General features: G+C 40.7%; 1 protein-coding gene and 1 long non-coding RNA gene across 7 annotated transcripts in view; one reads left to right on the top strand and one right to left on the bottom strand.

Annotated features, from left to right (window-relative positions):
• Window positions 1-1,842: 1,842 nt before the first annotated feature.
• CEP15 (centrosomal protein 15) lies at window positions 1,843-20,350 on the bottom strand. Of its 6 annotated transcripts, none has more exons than XM_070050654.1 (6): window positions 20,261-20,312; window positions 19,355-19,428; window positions 18,836-18,919; window positions 17,346-17,469; window positions 3,888-3,962; window positions 1,843-2,033 (listed from the first exon to the last, which is right to left on the bottom strand). In XM_070050654.1, the coding sequence occupies exons 3-6, from the start codon at window positions 18,886-18,888 to the stop codon at window positions 1,902-1,904; spliced, it is 384 nt and encodes a 127-aa protein (XP_069906755.1). In that variant the 5' UTR covers window positions 18,889-18,919; window positions 19,355-19,428; window positions 20,261-20,312; the 3' UTR covers window positions 1,843-1,901. The 6 variants fall into 6 exon arrangements, with proteins under 6 accessions (XP_069906755.1, XP_008259088.1, XP_069906756.1 ...); XM_008260866.4 differs by having other exon boundaries at window positions 20,209-20,299; XM_070050655.1 differs by lacking the exon at window positions 20,261-20,312 and adding an exon at window positions 19,547-19,655.
• Window positions 20,351-20,395: 45 nt separating this feature from the next.
• The window catches only part of LOC127492427 (uncharacterized), a 56,650-nt gene continuing 52,617 nt past the window's right edge, over window positions 20,396-24,428 (top strand). The window contains exon 1 of the long non-coding RNA XR_007921888.2: window positions 20,396-20,524. This is a non-coding gene — a long non-coding RNA (uncharacterized lncRNA). The remainder of the gene's footprint in view (window positions 20,525-24,428) is intronic.

The following is a 24,428-nucleotide window of genomic DNA, read 5'->3' on the forward strand; positions in this document are numbered from 1 at the left end:
ACGCTGTTTTCTAAAAAACTATTTAGCATTAGTCAGTTTAGGGGAGGAAAACCCAATCTTTCCCGAGATGGTGAAATTGCCATTCATTTTGTATTTTAATCTAACCTACTGGTGATTTAATTTACAGATCTCAAAGGAAGTGTACGCTCAAATATTTGAGGACGTTAACGTATCAACCACTGTTTAATTTTGGAATGTGCCTACTTGCTTGACACAATATTTTACCATCTAACAAATGTTTAGCCTTTTTTTCACTTGACTAAAGAGAAATAAGTTTCACATTGCTTCATTCACCTTCTTATGTGCATATGCTGGGAAAGATTGGATGTTAAAAAAAAAAAAAACTTCCTCATGTTCCTTTCTAGTACATCTAAATCTGTTTACCAATTCAAAGCTGCTAAGAAAACCTGCATTCTCCTGCTAAATCAACTGGATGGCTAGAAACCAAACTGTAATGTAACAGAAAAAAAACTTATCAATTTATGTTCATGACAGAACATGCTTGAGAAGGTATTAAAATTGTTCTGGCCGCTATGCCAGTTTTTTTTCTTCCTTTCTCTGTCTTCTTGTTTGAAAAGGCTTGCAGCTTTTAAGCTGATACTTTTTATGGTTATATAACAGTTCTAATATTTTGTGACATTTTGTATTGTGACACTATAGATGAAATTGTCATCGGACTGACACCCTGTGCTGTTTATTCCTTAATTACAACTGTTAACACTGTAGAGAAGTGTGCTAATCTGCCAGCACATATTATGAAAACAACATTATTGTTACCCACACCAGCACCCACTCCACAGGGTATCTCCAAGAGAGTAGTTCAGAGGAACTCACAGCCCAGCGAACGCTGCGATGTAGCTTTTTTGGTGTGTGTGTGTGTGTGTGTGTGTATGTTTAGCTTGTCCTATTGTCTTCTTTGCAGAACACAAATCACTGGATTCAAACATGGGACTGGGAGATAGCATGACACCCTCGGGCAGCAGAAGCTGTCTCTATAGCTAGACAACCAGAGGTGCTTTATCCCCACACAGTGCTCAAGCAGTAGGAGACTGAGGAAGCTCAGAGCTGCTTAGGGTTGTGACCCAAAGCTTTCTGACACTTTTTTTTCCAGACATAATGAAAACAGGAGAGTGAAGGAAGGGTAAGTTTAAAGATGAAAAAATGAGAATAAGGTTATTTGCATTCACCAGGTTGCCAATCCCTAAATAACAATGTCAAAATCCAATAACTGTCACCAGTTGTAATAGGTCTCCTATTCCAGTACAAAGTCTGTGCCATCCCTAAACTGGCTACTTATCAGATGCATTACAGTTCACTGCTGGCCACCGCCAGAGCTTTTGAAGGTTTGTTGGTGTGTGAGGCACGCATGTTAGGCACCTATTTCCTGATAAACACGATCAGACTAAAGCCAGTCTTCATTTGTCACAAGGAACTGCAATATTAAGCAGACAACCCCTCTGGTATTGTACCTTGTCCCCACAATAAAACAACTGAAAAGTAAAGATTCCAGAAAACTTAAACTGACAATCAGAACTGTTGAGATGAGAATGATTGTAAATGAAGTTTTAAACAATACACACAACACTGATTTGAAGCTTACTTAATAAACAGAGTGCATAGTTTTCTTTTTTTAAAATAGGAGTAGGGAATAGTATTTCTATTACCTTTGAATATCAGTTTTATTCTTCCTTGGGTTTGGTAGAGAAGAAATTCATGACTTTAAAACACAAGTAACTGATAACCTGAGATTCCCCAGTAGATTTCCATATCTGCATTGTCATGTAGGAGGTAATGAAAACAGTAGGAACATAAAAATTCCCAAAGACCTCCCGGTTACCTACATATGCTTTAACATTAGGCTTTATTAAGCAAGTTTTCTGGAACAGCACGTGAAGAAGTTATCACTCTGCTTCATTCTCAATGTTTTTTTCTGCTTCTTTTTGACTTTCAACACCAACAGGATATGGTGCTCTTCCTAAAAGAAACTGTTCCCATTTGGGAATATATTCTTCTACTGATGCCCAGTAACGAGTCTGGAAAAAAAATTCAAAAGTAAAAAAGCATATCAAGCAATTGAACTTGGCTCTTCATAATAGTCTAAATGTTTATTCACTTAAGTGTGTGTGTGCGTGTATACACACACACACACACACACACATACGTAGAATGCATTTCCTCTACAGAATATTTTATGTTAATTTTAGAAAAAAATCTGGCTACTTACTAGTGTTAATTTTCAAATTTCTCAGTAAAACCGGAGCCTGGCAGAATTACAGGTTTTAGAATTTTATTGTGATTTTACACGCCCTCTTGTGGCCAACCTTGGGATTATTGCCAATAGTACTCTTCATGGCTACACAGCATTAAATGTTTTTGTTTAATGTTACAAATCCCATTTCATACGATTACGCATACTAAAAATTTTACAATGAAATGACTAAACACGAACAAATGAACTAAAACCAAAATATTTGACCTGGGATAAGATAAGGAACTGAAATATAACTAGTATGTTACAGTTTAGGTCTCTGCTAAATTGGCACCTTAATTGTGTGGGACACACAAATCCAGGATATCTTTGGAAAGAACACTTGCCATGAAAAATTTTAATTTTTCCCATATATTTTTGTGATGAGAAAACAGCAATGAAAGGTAACCATTCTAAAAATAGAAATAGCTTACAAGTTGAGATGGCATGTTATTGGTCTAACACTGGTGGTCTGTAGGCTATGGAAATCAAGCTGTGTCCAGGAGCTTTGATGGTTTCTTGGGTGACTGCCTTAAGGAGGCCAAAGAGAACCATACTGCCCAAGCTCTGTGTCACAGGAGGGCATTTTGTACTTTATCAGCACTGTCACTCTCATTTTAAGAGAATTTGGCCAATAAGGTAGATAGCAGTAGGACCACTTACTAATTGACTGTGAGCGTCAAACAAAGTCCAGTGGTTCTGAGCGATGAAAATGGTGAGGGGTTCCACATATCTCTGTCTATGCATGTGGTCTCAGAAACAGCCTGACATAGGTACAGTGAAGTTCATCCTGGGGTGTGAGGCTGGTGCCTGGGAGTTTCTTCGCCATTCATGACTGCATTAACCCCTATTGTATGGGCCCTGTACGTGCCAGAGGAAGGTATTGGGGAATCCAACAAAGAAAAAAAGCATGCCCAAGGCACAACTTTGTACCAGACTTTTTTCTATCCCTGATCGCTGCCTTTTCTTATTATCCTAGATGACACAGAAAATTGAGGGGCAAATTCTCAGCCTTTACTTTTGAGTCTATTCATATTCCTAGTTGGATGGACAGCAAAATGGTATCTGAGAAATGTCATTAAAACTACAAAATGCAATTCTTCTATAGGTAGTAAGTTCCCATTCATCACAAATACATTCATACACCAAATATGGTTTATTTTTGCAAGCCGTCTTACCAATCTGTTCTTCAACTGAGCAAAACAAAACAGACAAAACTCATACTATATTGTATGATAATATGTATTTAAATAGCTTTGGCTTCGGTTAAGTTTTTTGTGAAGGGGACTGAATTCCTGTTTCTAACACTTCCATTAAAAAAGAACTTTGGTTCATCATGCTGTCATCTGAAGATTTAGTGCACTGTTTTAGCTCTACAAGGATGGTTGTTTCTAAGTGACAAAGGATGAAGACAGGGGATCTTCATCAAATTTCCCCTGGTAAAACATAATTTCAAATCCAGATTTTCTCAATTACCTACTACGTAGAAAAGCATGGATCTGTAAGGATCAAATACATCTTGTTTATTTTAGGAAATATGTAAAGCTGGGAAATAGACGTGCATGTAACCACTGTTTAACTTAACAGTGCACTACTATTAGGGTAGGGTCTCTCTGAATGCGTTCCGAAAGATTCTTACCTCAAGAGACACCACCTCAGGCCGTGGAAGTGGGTGAATCCTGGTCTGCAGCGACTTTTCAGCTGTTTCTATATCCTGTAACAGACATCAGCATTTTAAAACCAAAATGCGTTTACTACCAATGACAGCTGTACTACCAGTAAACACACCCCAGATCTCTCACCTCCTCCCTGAATGCACAGTTGGAACTGGTGGAAGGACACTGGGAGGGGAACTGATGACTGCTCGAGGACCCCGCTGCGAATCAAGAGTACAGGTCTTTGTTTTGCTTTTTTTTTTTTTTTTAAATTTTAAAATAGGAGGAGGGGAGTGATATTTCTCAGTTCTGCCTTTTCACTTTGAATAGCCAGTAAATTCGTGCAAATATGGCATCTTCTAAAACTGCTCAGAGCGTGCATTTAGCTATAAAACCGCTTGAAAACTGCCAGAAGGGTAAAATGATCAGCTGTTCAGATAAGAAAATAGTGACATACTCAGACCCACAATGTGCTAACCTTAGAGTAACGAGTTCAAGTGCCTCCAGATGATGTCTACGGTATACCAGTGGCATGCATCTCATCAGTTCTGCCTGCCATTGTACGATTGTATACCTATGCAAATATTCCACATTACGAAAAGAAGTTCAGGGAGGTACCTCAATACTTTTTCACTGCATTATATAGATTTTAAGTATAAGGGTTCTACACTCATTTCAGTGACAAGTTTTATTGCTTGGCAGTACATCACTCAGCTGTTGGTATTCAAGTACTGTGCTTTAGTTCAACTTGAATGTGTGTGTATGTCTTCAAATGGTTGTAAAAACACCAGAGTAACTAAACTTAATTCCTTCCCTGGTATAATTTTTACCTTGATACATGCATGGAGCACACGCCAGAAATGTAGAACTCTGCAAGTTGTTATGGAAACATAGGAGCTCAGTTTAATAACCACTCCTCAGTTCAGTGCCTATGTTGTCTTGTGCCCAATTATTTTGTTTGTCAAGTTCATGGAGGCCTTGGATGAAGCCTGTGTAAATTCTCTCTCTCCTTAGTTGATAGAAAGGAGAAAATTCCAAGATCCATGCACAAACACTGGAGCAATCTAAGTAGAGGGCTGTTGGACAGACGGAGAGAGATGGAAAGGGCGTGGGAGTGGGGTGTGAAGAAGCCAATGCTGAACAGGAGAAAAGAGATAGCAGATGGTAGCGGCGGGAGCAAGGAATGGGTGTGAAATATAAAAGGGAAAAACAGGAAATTCCCTAAAGGGACTCCCCAAAGTTGCACTACCATTAATGCACCTGCTGTCTAGAGGAAGGTGATTTGGAAGGGGAAAAAAAATCAATTTAGGGATAAAAAGCTGATCCATTAGCACGTCTATCCCATGGCAGAAGTTTACAGCTAAGACACATGCTAAATAGCTTTACTGCCAATGCTACCACAACTACAGAAGCCTGACTCTTCTCTGAGCACACTGAGATTTTAGAAATTACACAAATTTTTATTATTTGAGAGACAGAGAAAGGGGGAGGGAATGAGATGGAGGTGTGAGAAAGAGCGAGAGCAAGAATACTCTCATCTGCTGGTTCAGTCCCCAGATGCTCCCAAGGGCAAGACCTGGGGCTAGATGAAGTTGATAGCCAGGAAGTCAACTCAAGTCTCCCACAAAACTGGCAGGAACTCAATCACCTGGGCTATCAGCACTGCCTCTCAGGTTCTGAATTAGCAGGAAGCTGGAGTCAGGAGCTCAAGCAAGGCGTGGGACCCAGGCACTCTGATCTAGGACACACGCATCTTAACTGGCATCTTAACCAAAGGCCCGCCCTCGAATAACTGATTTTTACTCTTACAAATCCGATAAACACAGTAATAACCACAGCAACATTCAGCTATTATTCTGTGAACAGTTATAAAGCTACTGGGAAATCTAGCACTAGTAGATAATACAAAGGTATTTCAGAAAGCTGGTGGAAATGCAACCAAAAGCTAAGTTTATCTGGGTGCCTGCTGTTGTGGCTCACTGGGTTCAGCTACCGCCTGCAATGCCAGTATCTCATATGAGCACTGGATAGAGTCCCGGCTGTTGGACTTCTGATCCAACTCCTTGCTATATGCCTAGGAAATCAGTGGAAGATGGCCCAAATGTTTGGACCCTTGCTACTCACATGAGAGACCTGAATGGAGTTCCAGGCTGCTAGCTTTGGCCAAGCCTAGCTCTGGCCATTGTGACCATTTGGGGAGTGAACCAATGGATGGAAGATCTCTGTCTCTGACTCTCTCTCTCACTCTACTTTCAAATAAATGAATAATTTTTTAAAGATAAGCTTATTGGGGTGCAAAAAATTCTAAAAACCAAGCACAGTTTTTTTGTTGTATGCATTTTCAAAAAATATTTTAAAATTTGGTATTATAAATTATTTTCTTCAGCATCATGTATAAAGGATATTGAGTATCTCTTAGAGAAGAGCAGGGTTGCTATCACCCCTCTGAAAAACTTTATTTGCTTAAGTAATATTTTACTTTCACAGATTTTTTTTTAAAGATTTACTTACTTGAAAGGCAGAGTTGCACAGACAGACATGTATCTTCTGTCTGCCTAGTCCACTCCCCAAATTGCTCCAACAATTTCCATGAGCTTCTTCGTGTTCTCCCATGTGAGTGCAGGGGCCCAAGCATTTGGGCCATCATCCACTGCTTTCCCAGGCGCATTACCAGGGAGCTGGATCAGAAGTTGAGCAGCTGAGACCCACATTTGCACCCATATAGGACGCTGGCATCGCAGGCAGTGGCTCAACTCCCTGCAACTCAGTGCTGGCCCCCTTTCATAGACATAGAGCTTACCTCTCTGATTCCTCCTTCTCTTTCTCCTTAACTGGCTCATCTTTCTCTCCTTGCTCCTAAGTGTGGGTTTTCTTAAGATTTGTGACATCTGGCTTCATATTTTTTTCTTTATCTCCTTCCAGACTGTCTCTTATCTAGCTTCAACTAACCATCACTGTTGAGGGATGGCTAAGTGTTCCTCTGAGCCTGTTTTTCTCAACTCGATAAAAGTAAGCTTATCTTCTTCCTACTGAACATATTGAATCAAGGTTGGTACAAATGCTGTCACCCAGATAACTATGCTGTATCCTCTGTCTTTAACTCTTATTCCCTGCCACTTACAATGTCAAGGCTGTATAGACTGGGCCTTCAGGATATCTTCTCTACCCTTTTCCAGTTCATTCCCAGTGAAGTCCTTCTTAGAACATAGAGTCACTCAACAAATACTTCGGGAGTGCTTGTTCTCAGTCAAGCCTAGAGTGTATTTTGTTTAGTCCATGATTAACATGAAATTGATCAATGTCTCTAGGGAACCACTTTAAATATGTCTTTGCCTAAACAAAACAAAACACATTGGTACCCATCACATAGGAGAGGAAGTGTGAATTCCTTAACCCAAATGGGAAAAATAATCTCTGATTTTAGCTCAGCCTTCTGTAGCAAGTTCCATCTTATTACTGCCATGTAAATACCTCTTTTTTGACCATACATGGCCAGAAGGTAAGGACCATGTCCCATATAAACGTTATGCACCTTAGTATCTAACAAAGTGCAGGGCATGTACTGGGCACTTAAATATTCATTAAATAAATAAAGACAATGGCAGGTTCCTGAATTAAACCAGAAACTTAAAAAAAAAGACGAAAACCAAAACACACATGCCCAAGGCATGGCAAAGGAATAGGAAAGGAAAAAGGTGACAGGAAGAGAGGGACTTTGTTATACTTGATGACTTTGTTTAAAAGGTTTGCCATTCGAAGGGAAGAGGGAGCGGGAGAGGGGAGGGTTGCGGGTGGAGGGAAGTTATGGGGGGGGAAAGCTATTGTAATCCATAAGCTGTACTTTGAAAATTTATATTCATTAAATAAAAGTTAAAAAAAAAGGTTTGCCATTTGACCATTCACAATTCTATAGAGCAAACAAAGCAATTCCTAAGAACTGAAGTCAAATGAAACCAATCTGTTATCTATTTGGTAGCTTAAACACATATTAAGTATTCTCAGAACATAGTATTGACTGAATCTGCATACTTGGATATAGCCTAAAAACAAACTATATCTTACTAGAATCCACTCTCACTAATCCAATTGGTGATGGTAATGATATCTATATCATTGGATAAAGCAAATAGCATAGCCCCCTTTATTTATGCCTTCATGATTCATTTACCTGTGGTCAACTATGGTCCAAAAATATTAAATGGAGACTTCTGGAAATAAAAAAAAATTTTTTTGAATTGCATGGCATTGCAAGTAGTGTGATGAAACCAAACTGTTCATGCTGCCTGAGGCATGACTCATCCCTCTGTCCAGCTTAGCTATGCTATACATGCCCCCTGATCATTAGTCACTGGGTTGCTTGGGATGGAGGATCAACTGTGGCAGTCTTGCAGTGCTTGTGTTCAAGGAACACCCAGCAGCCCAACACCATGTCACAATGCCCATGTCATACCCCAAGTTCCTCTCATCATGCGGCTATCATGTTATGATGTGACTTCACATCATGACAAGAAGGAGGGTAACAAGTACAGTAAAATCAGATAGGTTGAGGGGCAGATCATAGTTACTTTTATTACAGTAGATTATCATAACTGCTCAATTTTATTATGTTACTGTTGCTAATCTTTTACTGTGCCTAACTTTTTTTTTTTTTAAGATGTACTTATTTCTTTGAAAGGCGGAGTTAGAAGTATTCCATTCACTTGTTCACTCTCCAAATGGTTGCAATGGCCAGAGCTGGGCCAATGTGAAGCCAGGAGCCAGGAGCTTTTTCTAGGTCTCCCACGTGGGTGTAGGGGCCCAAGTACCTGGGCTGTTTTCCACTGCTTTCCCAGGCCATAGTAGAGCTGGATCAGAAGTGGAGCAGCCAGGACTGGAACTGGTGTCCATATGGGATGCCAGCACTGTAGGCAGTAGTTTTATTGGGTACACCACAGCACAGCCCCCCACTATGTCTAACTTATAAATTCAACTGTGTCAGAGGTATGTATGTATAAGAAAAAGCAGTATAAATAGGGTTTTGTACTATTCTCAGTTTCAGGCATCTGCTGGGGGAGTCTTAGAACACATTCTCTGTGGTTTTGTAAAAGGGGGGGACCATTTCAATTAGTTACATCATTGTTGGAAAATTCTTCGACAACTGGGAGAAAAAGAAGTTAGAGGCACAAGATCAATGTTTTAAAAACCATGTGAACTCTCCATGTATTTTATCTTAAAAAACAAAACTGAACAAAAGAAAATGATTTGCAATACCTTAACTGCCCAAATTGAGAGATCTGAATACATTTCCTGGCAATAGGAATTAAAGCTCCTTAGAGCAATGCCCAACTGCATGTTTAGACAGAAAATGCACACAAAGAGCCTGGAAGAAGCCAAGATACCTCAAAGAGAGAAGCAAAACTCTCAGTGACTGTTAAGGTCATGTCAAAAAGGCATTTAGCAGATAATTTGGAGAGCCTTCCACTTGGTAAAAATGGGGCACTATAGGCATGACTCAGAGCAAAACTTGGAAGGGACTGAAACACTATAAATCCCAGGTAAGTTCAAAGCAAAACAAAATGATACTTCATTGGTGATCTTTGGAGGATGCTAGGGAAACAACCTGTCATTTTGAAAACTAAATATAAGGAAAGAATCAAGCATTCATCATATAACTATAGGAACTGTACTACAGCAGATAAATGATGAAAGGAAGATTCTGTTTATATCAATCAGCAAAGGAATGAATACATTTGAATAGCACTTTTTGTGACCTATAATGAATATATATGGGCAATAATAATCAATGTTGACTGCCAACATTTCAAAAAGAGAGATGATCAAACATTATAGAAGTGTTCTTCCCCAACACATTGAACTTGAATGTGACTGGGCCTCTGGATCTGCATCAGTAATACGCTAGCCATTAGCCTCATGTGATCAGTGAATACTTGGTATGTGGCCTGTACGAATTAAGATGTGCTTTAAGTGTAAAGTGTGCACTAATTTTGTTTACAATCATCACCAGAAAGTGAAAACTTACACATGTGGCTCATATTATATTTTGTTTGGACAGTGCAGCTCTATGTTTTTCAATAGGGAACAAAAGAATATGTTTAATGGTACTTCAGAGAACTAATTAGCCATATCCAGACTGGGAAACTCTATAGGACCAAAGACCTAATTCCTTCAACAAATAAATTAAGGAGTGGGGAAAAGGGCAGCAAGGTATTTCAGCATCTTACTTTTTCAATCAGTTAAACTGGTGGATTTTATTTGGATCCTGAGTCAAACAAAAGTAAAATCAGGTCTGTAGGCTAAGGCCTAGCCATTGTGGGCTGTTGGGAGTGAAGCACCACATGGGAGCTGTGTATCTTTGTCTTTGCCAAGAAAAAGGGGTGGACATTTGGTTTTAGCAGTTAAGATGCTGCTTGGGATGCCCACAGCCCATGGTGGAGTACCTCCATTCAAGTCCTGGTTTCCCTCCTGATTCCAGCTTCCTGCTCATGCTGACTCATGTAGTTGGGTCCCTGCCACTCATGTGGGAGACTCAGATTGAGTTCCCAGCTCTTTCCTTCCACCTAGCCCAGACCCAGCTGTTGTGGGCATTTGGGGAGTAAACCAATAGGTGGAGATCTCCATCTGCCTCTGAACCTCTTTCTCTGCCTTTAAAATAAAATAAAAATCTAAAAGTCTTTAAGTTAACTGGAGAAATTTTAACTCTGGTTGGATATTTGAGGAATTACTACAAATTCCTTAGGTTGATAATGGTATTGTAATTTTACTTTAAATTGTCCTTTTGGTGATCTATTTTGAAATATCTAGACACATAATTGAGATATTTAAGAATGAAACAATATGATTTGTGGGTATTATCTTCAAAATAACCTGAGGGGTAGAGAAAGGGATAGTTGAGGTGTGCAGATGAAACAAGACTGGCTGTATTTTGACCACTACTGAATCTGGGTCATACCCACATCAAAGTATATTCTCCTACTCCCTCTTTTATGTAGGCTTGAATGTTTCCATAACAAATCAAAAACAAATTCCTAATGTGGACGATGGTGCAAATGTTACTTTCTGGAGGATTCCAAAGCCCATATTTAAATGAGTTGACGCACGATTAGGGCAGGTGAAATAAAGAGCACAAAAAGTCATGCGCTGAGATCTCTCTTTTCCCCTGTCCCTCCCAAACCAGCAATATATATCTCACTATAATTAAAACAGTGAACCCAGTTATGGTCGGGTTGGTTTTAATGTTTTTCATCTGTGGGAGGTCCAATTTCTGGGACAAGAAAAATAACATACTAAACCACAAGACACAGGGTCCTTGGTGCAAAGAGCATTGAAGCAATCATTACATTTACTCTTCAGTGACTTGGAGAAAGTGAGACAGGTGGGAAGCAAAGAGGAGAGGACTGGGGTCCTTGTGGTCACTGGTCATCCTGGGTGGCAGTGTTGTGAAGGCCCTATTTGTTGGACAACTGCCCCACAAAGGCTCGAGGGCCTCTTCATGGAGTTGCTAACGATATTTCTCATCTGATACAGCATTTTCCCTGTTGAGTGTTTGTCCATCTTTCTCATGAGATGATGCTATTTACCAAAAAATTCCCTTTCTGGGTAATACAACATTTTGTGAGAAGGAAGGGAGAGATGACAGTTGATATAATACAAGTCTTCACAGACCAAAAAATGCTTGTTTCCCTCAAATTTGTAGCAATTATGTTTGTTTTGAAAAGGCAGATAGCACTCCATTTTACCCATACCAACAGAGAAAAATCATTCAGCCTTTGTTTCTGAAGTTCAATATCTTTTTTTTTTTTTTTTTTTTTAGTTTGACAGGTAGAGTCATAAAAGTGAGGAAGAGAGAGAAAAAGGTCTTCCTTCCATTGGTTCACTCCCTAAATGGCCACTATCGCTGGTACTGCGCCGATCCGAAGCCAGGAGCCAGGTGCTTTTTCCTGGTCTCCCATGCAGGTGCAGGGGCCCAAGCACTTGGGCCATCCTCCACTGCCCTCTTGGGCCACAGCAGAGAGCTGGACTGGAAGAGGACCAACCGGGACTAGAACTCGGCACCCATATGGGATACCGGCGCCACAGGTGGAAGATTAACCAAGTGAGCCACGGCACCGGCCCCAGTTCACTATCTTTTATAATTACTCATTGAAGTCTAAGTTTTCTTCATTACTTCTATTCATACCCATTCATCTACCGATATGTTTGAATATCTGATGGGATTAGCCTCTTCCTTATTCCTTTATTAAAAAAATTCTTCATACTGGATTATCTTCCTAGCTTATTTTTCTAATGTACTTGCAGAAATTTTATTAGGGACAATGCAAATTTTGTTAAACTTTTAAAAACTACCAGCGCTGTGGCTCACTTGATTAATCCTCCACCTGTGGCGCCAGCATCCTATATGGGTGCCGGGTTCTGGTCCCGGTTGCTCCTCTTCCAGTCCAGCTCTCTGCTGTGGCCCAGGAGGGCAGTTGGAAGATGGCCCAGGTGTTTGGGCCCCTGCACCCGCATGGGAAACCAAGAGGAAGCACCTGGCTCCTGGCTTTGGATCGGCACAGGTCGCCGGCCATGGTGGCCATTACGGGGGTGAACCAATGGAAGGAAAACCTTTGTCTCTGTCTCTCTCATTGTCTAACTCTGCCTGTCAAATAAAATTAAAAAAAAAAAAACAAAACTACCTATCAGTAACTGTGGAAATTGACTTTTTAAAAACAGTCTATCCATTCAGGATTAAGTCCTATGTCTCCTTTAAGTTTTATTTTAAAGCTCTTAGTTTACTGTGATAATTTTCTTTATATCTATCATGCATATTCTTCGTTTAAATGCATTTCCAAACATTTTACAATTTTATTGCTAATGTGAATGTGATCTCTAGTGTTTTTCCAGCTCTACAGGTAGAACTGCTATTGGTTCTTATAACTATTTGCCCATTAATTTAATGTTTAATGATTTATTCATTTATTTGAAAGGCACAGTTATAGAGAGAGAGAGAGAGGCAGAGGCAGAGAGGTCTTCCATCCACTGGTTCTCTCTCCAAATGGCTGCAATGGTCAGAGCTGGGCCGACCCGAAAGCAGGAGCCAGGAGCTTCTGCTGGGTCTCCCACACAGGTGCAGGGACCCAAGCACTTAGGCCATCTACTACTGCTTTCTCAGGCCATAGCAGAGAGCTGGATTGAAAGTGGAGCAGCCGGGATTGAACTGGCACCCATACAGAATGCTGGCACTGCAGGTGGCAGCTTTACCTGCTACGCCACAGTGCCGGCCCCCTATTAATTTTATTTTAAAATATTTATATCTATTTTAACTTGATGGCAGGTGTTGGTGGTTGGGAAGGGGAGATCTTCTGTCTACTAATAATTCCCCAGATGATTCTATATGGGTGGTAGGGACTCAAGTACTTAGCATCTGTTGCCTCCCAGGGTGAGTATTAGCAGGGACCTGGAACAGGAAGGGGAGCTGGGACTCTGATAAGGGATATGGATGGTATCTTAACTCCTTTGTCTAATACCCAACCCTCCTCATTAATGTTACTCAACTCTTAATACAGTAGTTTGAAAACAAATTTGGCTTTTAGGAAGATATAGCATCATTTATAAATACTGTTATATATTCCTTTTCAAAAGTTAAGCCTCATTCTCTTACTAATATTTATTGTGTGGAACATCTAAATAAGGTCAAATAATGTGTGCTAATAGAGGTTATCCTTATTTTATTGCTGTCGTTATAGGAAGGCTTTCAAGTTTTTAATGGAAGCATTTTTTAAGTGTGTGTTCTCATAATTCTGAAGTACCTATCCTAGATATGACCAAGCCTTTCTTGACAATGGGCATTAGGAGTACTTACCCTATTATTTCCTTATCTCCAAATTAACGAGTTAGCCCAGATTAGTGGTTTTCATAATTACTAAGAGCCACTGCTGGTCAGGCAAGGGAGGCTGAACGGGTGGGGTGTGCTTTTATCTGAGAAGACTTAGTGCTAAAAAAAAATGAAAACTTTCAGATGAGAATCTAACATGTATACCTGTTAAAGTCTTTCCCACCTCAAAAGTCTATAATAACTCCTATTTATTTTCACCATGACCAGAGCCATAAACAGTATTTCCAAACTTTAAAAAAAAGAGGAAAAGTAAGTTTAAAAAATGGCATAGGCAATTAATTATTCAGGACATGTAAAAAATAAAAGGGAAGACAACTCTTGCAGCAAACACAGTGTCTACAAGGTAATATGGGCTTAGTAAATGTTTGTTAAATGTCTGCAAGGAAACACAAAAATGTACTCATTCCTAGATGGGTAGGATGATTTAGAGGTATGCTATTTCATCTTTAAACTTTCAAATGATTTTTCAGTGACAATATATGATTTTGATATCAGAGAGAAAATATACCAAACTGAAGTTCGTCACAGCTATGAAACCAGCTTTATTGTCTTCCTCTTATAGTTGTATATGGCAATGATTTATTAGCTACCTTTCTTTTTTATTTATGCAGTTTTTTCTGTTTTAACGCTGGGGTCTTTGAGGAAGTCCATTTCTTAAAAAAAAATTCTTTTAATTTGAAAGTCAGAGAGATGCAGACGGAGAAGGACCTTCTATCTTCTGGTTCACTCTCCAGATGTCCCCAACAGCAAAGGCTGGACAGGCTGAAGCCAGGAGCCAGCAATTCAAATCAGGTCTCCCATGAGGGTGTCTGGGACCAAATATTTGAGTCATCAGCTGCTCTTCCCCAAGGAGTACATCACCTGGGTCAGAAGCAAAGGAGCTGGAACTCAAAGCAGGCACTCCAAGATGGGCTGTAGGTATCCCAAGCTACAGTTGAACTGCTCTGTCACAAGCCTCCTCCTATTTTATTTTTGATTGACATATAACTATTTATAGATACAATATGATGTTCTGATATATTTATACATAATATAATGATCAAATTACAGACAGCCCAACTATCAGCTCAAAGAATATACCATTTCTGGGGCCATGGCTCACCTGGCTAATCCTCCACCTGTGGTGCCGGCATCCCGTAGGGGCGCCGGGTTGTAGTCCCAGTTGGTCCTCTTCCAGTCCAGCTCTCTGCTGTGGCCCAAGAGGGCAGTAGAGGATGGCCCAAGTGCTTGGGCCCTGCACCGCATGGGAGACCAGGAAGAAGCACGTGGCTTCTGGCTTTAGATTGGTGTAGCGCAGGCCATAGCAGGCGTTTAGGGAGTGAACCAATGGAAGGAAAACCTTTTTCTCTGTCTCTCTCATTGTCTATAACTCCACCTGTCTAATGAATAAAAATTAAAAGCACCATTTCTTTGTGATGAAAACATTAAATCCTTTCTTCTGTTTTGAAATACACATCATTGTTAAAATATAGTCACCCTATAGCACAGAACACCGGAACTTATTCTTCTTACTTAACTGTAACTCTGTATCCACTGACCAACCTCTCTACACCAACCCTTACCACATACAACACACCACTCCTCCTTATCTTGTGTTCTAGGTTCAACTTACGTGAGATCAACTTTTTAGGTTCCACATATGAGTAAAATTCCAATTTAAATGTCTTTTCTGTGCCTGGTTTATTTCATCTAACATAATTTCCTCTAGTTTCACCCATGTTATTAGAAATGACTGGATTTCAACATTTTTAAAAGGCTAAATTTTTGAAGAGTTGGGTCAATCCCATGTCTTGACTATTTTGAGCAGTAATGCAATAACCTGGGAGTATAAATGTCTCTTTAACAGTCTGATGTCATTTCCTTTGGATACAAATTTGGTATTGGGGTTGCTGGATCACAGGGTATTAGCTACCCTTCTTAATCTAGACTCCCCATTCTTATCTTGTCTGTAAACAGCAAATGAATCTTTTCTTAAATGCTCATATTTCTTCTATAAATCTCTATATGTTTTTACTTAGGCACTTTGGGTACTGTGTCATCTCTAATATAAATTCTTAATTTCTTGGTTCTTACAACATATATCCAATCTTGCTTCCTATTAATTTCCAAGGTAGCTTGCAATTCCAGAAACATCAACAGGACCATCCATTCTTCTGGTCTTGACTGTTAGAATTCAGTGGAATGCTTTGCTTTTTGTCTATTTAAATACAGCTCATATTTAGCTTCTTCTCTGAGATCTCTTTAGAAGATTCTAGCTCTAAAGGATCCTTTCACTGTTGTTCCTATGGTTCCCAACTCTATGCCATGCAATTTAATGTCTGGTCACGTGATGGCTCAGAGTACTTCAAAACAAGGAACTTATAATCTTCTATCACCAACAACAAAGCCTGTGAACTCCTTGATGTCAAGAACTCCAAATTTTGTCATCTTCACTCTTTTCCCAGAACTAGCTTAATAGTAAAGACCCTCGAGGAATTCGTCAAATATTTGCTCATTAAAAGGAAAACACTCGAAAGCCAAATGTCACAGCCGTTGCTGCAGGTAGGTAGCGATCAAGCCTTCCAATTTAGTTTTTCTAACTTTTCACAGCAAATTCCAGATTATCCTATATATTTCCATTTAAAAATAAATATTGTTAACACCATTGGGCAAGTAAGACATATGGCAATATAGAATGCTTTGGTAGCACTATGGCTGTGACTTAAATTACTGTGGATCAAACTGCCAGAAGCTGAGAAGATAACTGAATTTTCTTCTCCCTTTATCCTCTAAGGAAGACAGAAGATAACTATATCGTGCCTATCGATGAAAATATTTAACAATAAAAAACTGAAAACACTGCTTTATAACTTAAATAATATAGTCTTACTACCAAATGTTTTAGTCATAGGATCTCTTGGAAGCTTGAATGGAAGCAAACTTTAGGGCTTTAATTATGGATGAAGCCATACAATTCTGGAAGCAAAGTACAGCAAGCAGCCAAAAATGTTCCACATATGATTTTACTCCAAATGGGCACATTGGCCAAATGGTGAGGCCCTGCGCACTCACACACTTTGACCACCTCCTCCATAACCACCAAGAGAGTTCTGGGAAATCTGTAATCAGAGATACGATATAATTCTGTGTGTTGACTGTGGCCTCAATAGGGCAAAACCAATCTATTCTTATTTTTGTGATGTTCAGTAGTTTGTGGTTGGATCCAAATATGCTACAGGGACTTAATGGTCTTTCAGAATGTCCCTTCAAATAAAGAAGATGGAAGACGAAAAGGTACATCTTTACTTCTTCTTGCACAAAGGTGATCTTAGTATTTCTTCAGTAGTTACCGGATTTCTGGTTGACAGTAAACATTTAACATAAGCACACATTAAATTTAATTTTTTTTTCATTAAAAAAATGAGACACCACATGCTACTCATTGAGCTAACATGGGTTGTGAAAAATGACACGGCTTCCTTCTACTTATTACTCAGATCAAAGAAATTATGTAAATCAAACCTAAGAGATTCAGCTCAAACACTTTTGGGAAGGTGGAAAAAGTGTTTAGACTCAAGTAATGGAAACTTACCTTTAAAAGACTACGATTTCTTTTGAAAGCAGTCTCAGCGGCTTGCACCTGAGGTGCCTTTTCTGTGTTTTGACCACCAAACTTTCTCGCCATTTTTTGAAGCAACATTAGTCTTTGTGATACTCTAGGGTTAAAAAAATGAAGAGTATATAGTTTAAAACTTAAATGCAAGTATTTTATTGCCTCATTAATCAAAAAATGCATCTTTAATTGCACCTCGTGCTAACTCTGACCTATATTGAAAGTCCATTACTATGTCCACTAATAAGCCAGAGAAAAATTTTGGCAGTTCAGTAAGTCTTCAGTGAATCTGGGTAAAATTATTTTTATTTTCATTAACATATCCTTTATATATGCCATAAGTACAGGCTTCTGTTTTTTAGCCTCTCTGGTCTTTTGAAATTATTTTAGAGTGTTGAAGATATGTTTTAATTTTTGGTGAAAATGCAAACTGTAATACATATCCCCTTGTACACATGGTTATATATACCTCCCCACACACATACATTGATAGAACTTGCTATATGAAACCTTCTGCTTAACACTTCAGTACCCCTGAATCTCATGTTACACATTTAGAATTGTGCTAAACTTCCATATGTTTGAAGAAGCAATAAAAATATTTTTTCCCTCTTTTTCCAAGAGAAAGATGATGGTTTGATATATGACTGAGAGGCAATGTATATGTATGCATACTTGTAAGGTAAAACAGTAATCAAAGAAAGATGTGAAAGTTATAAGTAAATTCTTTAACTATTTTGTTATATATAATATACTTTAGAAGTGTTTTTGCTGGTCAAATGTTAACTTCACAAGTATCTGATCCTCTTAAATGATTAATATGAAAATGTGAAATGATAAAAAGCACATAAGAGGTATATATAGCAACCAGTTTCCCAAATATATGCAAAGGTTCTCAAGAAATACCATGTTTCAGAGGGCTTTCTTAAAGGTCAAACTTAACACTGGCTTTTTCAGTAGTCTTTTTTTGTAGGAAAACTGTTTAGAAGGCTAACGGAGGGAGCCATACAGAGAAAAGGAAAATCTGAGCGCTCAGAGAGGGTTAATAATAATTTGAAGGACAGGACTGGCTATGCACTCTGTAGAACCTAATAATGTCAGACACTGATTGTAGAGCATTAACCCAACCATAAGGCCCATGACTCGAAGGTCACATGTGCATTATACCAGCCCTGAGTAAGGGGCTTAAAGAAGTCCATCAGATAACAAGGTGGAGCCTTGAAGGGGTGAGAGGAAGGGTGAATTTATCTGGATATTAGGAAGAAAATCTAAAAAGATATGACATAATTACACTTTTAATTTTGGTTGTTCTTAAGATACAGGGAAGTTCACTGACATCAGTCTCTTAAGTAGTCAGATAATTAAAATGACACACTTCTAAATTTTTATGTCTTCCTCTGCGTACAATGTTTCACTAATAAAGCCTAGCAATGCCTTTATTTGGGTTAACCTTTTTAAAAAAAACTTACATTTCTTCATGTCTTTTAGAAAGGCGAATTTCTTGAGTGAATAAAGAAGTCATCTTTAATCAGAGCTGTGTACTAAGCTTTCTCCTAAATAATAAAAACAAAGTTACTTCCACCACATGTCCTCAGCTGTGCAACATTTTATCATTTTAATACCTCAAGGCATTGGTTTTTCTCAGTGGAGAAAATAAAAACTTACATGTAGTGTGTAAAATAAAAGAATGCATTTAACTATCTTCTTATTCAGCATGTATACTTTTTCCTATGCCATATGTATACAGGAACACCAGGAGTTAGGCAAACAGCATATTTCACATCCCCCCACCCCACCCCTTTCTCAGACTCTAACCTTAATCAGAATAAAAACCAAACAAGCAGCTGGTACTAAGACTGGTAAACATTTTATTGTATCAACAGATAGGAAAGGAAAAAATCCACTCTGCAAAGTTCAGCACCATCCCATTTGCACGTGCACAGCCACACAGAACAGCAAACAAGTTTGAGAACCAACTGGGGACTCACGGTCTTTCACTTCCTGGAAGACTGCCCAGTTTTACCATCCCTCTTCCAAACAGAAGAATATTTTTCATGTGTGACTGTGAGAAAAAGCACAACAAACTACCTTCATCCTACCCTGGCCACTCAGGATTGCCATTTGGGGGAATTTAGGGGAACCTCTTTGCATGGCACCCTTGACATCATGAGCCAGCTCACTTTGGCTAAAGAGCCTGGGCCCATACACGCAGAAGTGTACTGAAATGCTTCGAAGGTCTCAAGACAGACGGTATATCCTCCGGTTGGGTGCAAAAGCTGCAGAAGGGTCCTGTCCTAAGCGAGAAACGGGAATGAAAACTTTCCTGCAATGAGGCTTTCCTAGATTTGATGACATCAAACTTTGTCTAGGGACCGCCCGAGTGTCCTGCGCCGACGGAAAACCCGAGCAGTTCTGTCGGCACCCGCTCAGAGCGTGAAGGGAGCTGAGCCCGGAGAGAAAGCGCAACCCTGTCCTGCCCTCATCCGGGTTCCTCTTCAGCACCGCGGACAGCAATCACACAGCGGCTCGCCCGCGCGGGTCTAATTACAGACCCTTCCCCGCCATCCTCTCACTTTCGTTTCGCAACGCGGCCGCTTACCGCAGCGGGAAGGAAATCCCAGAAAGGCAGCCCATGCTCCCTTCTCTGCCATCCCCGCCGCCAGTGCTCCAGACAAAACCCGCGCCAAATTCTGCCTTAAGGACCGAAGATCGGCGCCGTGTCACTCCCCAGCCCACCGACTGCCCACCTCCCGCTAACACCCGCAGGATTTATGAACTTCGCTCATCACCCCAGTTCTTCCCTATCACAACAGCTGCCCCCCGCCACCAGCCTCGCGGGCACCTGCGCCACCGTCGGACAGTCCTGGCACCCGCCGCGGTGGCACTTCACTCACCAAGCCCGCGTCGGGGCTCTTCCGGTAAGGCACTGGCTACTGCGCCGGCGCTGGGGCGACCGCGCAGGCCTGGGCGTGGTCACGCCGGTTTCTCCCGTGCGCGGGGCGCGTGATGACGTCACGGCATCTTTATAAACGGCGAGCGCCTGGCGCGAAAGCGTAGTCGAGTGTCGCAGCTCGAAGGAGTGGGACGGCAAGTTGTGTGCGAATTTTGAGGAGTGTGGTCTAAAAGGGTCTTTACGAACCCCGTGGAAAATATGTTTGGTAGGTTGCTCGGTTTCCACGCCGTGTAAGTGGGACGTGACTATATTGAAAGGGAGAGTGAAGCTGGCTTCTTAGAAGCTGGCGTGTCTCAGTAGAGTGTGGAAGCAGGGGCCAACTCTGCAAAGTAGTCCAGAGTGTTTGAACCGGCCTCACAGCGCGTTTGCTCAGAAGTGCGTATGGAGTAGTTCGCAAGTGCTGCTGCTTTGGGAGCCGCGAGCTGAGCGGTTCCTCCCCAGGAACCAGTAATCACGCCCCCTCTGCAGGTGCCCTGTGTGCGCCTGTGATCTCCTTGAAACTCACAGCAGGAGATAGGTATTTTATCCTCCTCGGAGAGCCAAGGAGCCGAGGTCGATTGTCAAGTTTGGTGTTTGCTGCAGTCCTCAGGGTACACGCTTGGGAACTAGTGTTTGAAAAGGCGTTCGGAAACACTCCTTGTTATTCCTTGACCTCGCTGTGTGACACTAGTTCTTTGATTTTACAGAGGAGGGAACTTGGGTTCGAGAGGGGTTATTTTCTTCCTAAAGGTTTTCCAGTTGGTAAAGGGCAAAGAGCTAGGGCTCCAGTCCAGGTGTTTTTGATTTTCCCTGCCCAGAATGTGTGCATAAAGCTTAGGTGCTCCTTAGAGACCCTAGCGCCTCGTGGTTCCTCTACGTGGAAAGCCCTGTTAAGTGTACATGTTAGGTTTAGCCCGTCATATCTTTGCTGTTCTCTTTTCTCCACAACACAGTAACCTTTCATACTCGAGGTATCTTTTGTCCTTTAGTTTCTCAGTGCACCCGCCAGGAGAATGTGAACTTCCTATGAACTGATGTCTTTGTGTCTTTAAAAATTTTTTTTTATTGAGGAGCCAGTGTCGTGGTGCAGTGGGTTAAGCAGCTGCTTGGAGTGCTGGCATACCATATTGGATTGCTGGTTTGAGTTCTAGCTACTCGGCTTCCAATCCAGTGTCATGTTGATGTGCCCAGGAAGGGAGCAGAAAATGGTCATTGAACCTGGGCCCTTGCCACCCGTGTGGGAGACAAAGATGGAGATCCTGGGTCCTAGCTTCAGCACGGTCCAGCCCTGGCTGTTGCTGGAATTTGGGGAGTGAACCAGCAGATGCAAGGTATCTCTGTTTGCCTCTCCCTCTCTGTCACCCTGCCTTTCGAATAAATCATATTAATTAATTATAATGAGGAAAGGAAGATCTTCTGTCTACTGGTTCACTCCCCAAATGTCAGCAACAGCTGGAGCTGAGCTGTGCTGAAGCCAGGAGTCAGGAACTTGATCCAGGTTTCCCATATGAGGGGTAGGAAGCTGGAATTGGGAACAAAACTGGGACACAAACCCTGGCATTCACTCCTGTGTGGCATGTATGCTTTGCAGGTGGTGTCTTAACAACTGAATCCAAAGCCTGACCCCATTTTTTTCTCTGATTTGCTGACGTGCCCCTTAGTGACTAGGATTGTCTGACATACAGGTGCTCAGTAAATATCTGCATAAATGGATGAAATAATGCCCTCAATGAAATTTCATCATTATTTCAGTGAGCCCTGTCTTCAACTGATAGGAGCTGTTTCATTGGCACACTATTGCATACACTCACTGCTCAGTACATATGACCCTTGAATGGACTTGCGTTCTAGAATGCAGTAGAGCTTTAGCATGTTTATGGGGCATTTTTGTTGACTTTTCAAAATTGGCGAGGGGTTGCATGAAATGGAGCCTGAGAGCCTGCACCTTAAAGCATTTATATGTTGTTTAAGGTAAACTTTGCTTACATCCTTGTTTTGTGTGAGTTTCCATGGTCACGCAGTTGGACAAACCCAGCTCTTTCAACTTTGAGCCTGGCCTTTTCAGGTCGTTGTCTGCCTTAGCTGGAAATGAAGGAATATTTTGGAAATTATGTTGTGATTTTTGGAAGAAGAGTAACCAGGAATGTACCATGATTAAAAGTTAACTGGATAGGCTGTGATAAGTTATTTTATGACATCCTATAGTAGTGCTTGCTCTTTAATTATCTTAAGAGATATGCTGCGATAGCTCTTCTTTTCATGAAATATCTCATAGATGATGTATTCTGTGAGGCACCTGGTGGGTGAGAGGATCTGGCAGTTACCTATTAGTATGTGGTGTCTACATTTATTGGGTAAGTTTGGGTACTTTCTAGAGTGAGTCACTCATGGCCTACCATGCAGATAATTGGAACTTATTAAGTAACACCTGACCCACAATGGCATACTCTGTGAATGTTTGATGGAGTCAGTGTTTTCTAACCCCTGGTTGCTTCTTGTACCAGCATACTGTCATTATTCCTTAAACCTGACGATCTTCTGTAATATGTCCTTTATTCTCATAATTTAGAAAGTATTGTGCCAGTCATAGATTATATAAAGAGGTGTTTATTACACATACGTAGAATACAGTCTTCCCTTATGAGCTTAGAGTCTTCCCTTTTAAAGGATTACTTATTTATTTGAAAGGCAGAATGATGGAGAGAAAGGGAGAGAGGGGTTTTGCATTCATTGGTTTATTCTCCAGATGCCTGCAAAAACTGGAGGTGGGCCAGGCCAAAGGCAGGATCCTTATCTGGTTCTCCCATTTGGGTGGCAGGAACCCAGGTACTTGGGCCGTCGTGCACTGCCTTGCAGGAGCAGTAAGTAGGAAGCTGGATGGGAAGCTTGCAGTAGCTGGGGCTCAGATGCAGCACTCTGATGCAGATGCTGGCCTCTCTGCCACAATGCCGAAACCTGGGTGAGCTATTAAGGTATATTCAGTAAGGTAGAGAATGATGGTTGACAACATAAAGAGGGTTAATATGGGTGTGTGCTCAGTCTGTTGCAGGTGCTTTGCTTGAATTATTTAATTAGCATAACCATATGAGCAAAGATGAGTCTTAGAGAAAAGACGTGCTTCAGATCACACTGTTTGTGAGGGAACTCCTGCATGTTTGAAGTTATTGCACTGTTGTGTATTCAGATAATGTCTAATTAAGAAGAGTCATGCAAATTACAAGGATTTTATGTAGGGAAGGAGAGAGCCCTGTAAGCTGGAATAGTCTAGATTTTGGAAGACTGAGGTGCACTTTGGCAAGTGGGTGGGATTTGGAATTCTCTGTTAGTGATTGGATTGGTCAGGCGTCAGGAGAGTGTGATGTGCCATGTTCTAGGTGAAGGCACAGAAATGTGTGCATGAGAGGGAAGATCGAAAAGTGTTTTCTCCTAATTGTCCATGATTTTAAAAACTTCAGGTCTGTTCCCGGGAGAACTTGGAAGCAGAGATTTTGACAGTAGAAGGAATTATTGGAGAAGCTGAGACTGGTGTAGAGAGGAGAAAGGAGGACAGAAAAGGAGGGTTCATGTACAAAAAAGGGCAAGCTTCGAGGGTATGAAACAATGGAAAGAATTGCACAACACTCGACTCTTTGAAGGTCTCCAAGTTCCTAACCATAAAATCTGTTAGAGTTTGTTCAGCCATCTTTTTAGACTCACTTTGGAGTGTACTCTGAGCAGGAACATACTAACAGCAAAGAACTTGTGACTACAATGGCTTTGAGTTTTGTTCCTGTTTCAGGAATTTCTCAAAATGAGTCCAGTTTCTTCACTTTGAAACAAAAGCCTGAGGATTTTACTTGCTTCATATTTGGTGTCTGTCCGTTTTACTCTCGAGAAACTGTTCTGCACTCAGAATAAATCTCAAGTACTTTAGATTGGCCCTTGCTGGATTTTGACCAGAGCAAATTTTTAACCAGATACCTTTTTAGGAGCTTTTGTTAGCAAAGCAGGTATCAATCAAGATCCATTCAGATAAAACACTACAGAAATGGAAATTATGCTCATAGCTGGTGCCTTGGTTAGCTGAGGGAACAAGGTCTTGCTGATAAAATGATGCTCAGCCATACAGAGTTCCAATGAGAATTTGCATA

The sequence above is a fragment of the Oryctolagus cuniculus genome, chromosome 10, assembly GCF_964237555.1.
Source record: "Oryctolagus cuniculus chromosome 10, mOryCun1.1, whole genome shotgun sequence".
NCBI lineage: Eukaryota > Metazoa > Chordata > Mammalia > Lagomorpha > Leporidae > Oryctolagus > Oryctolagus cuniculus.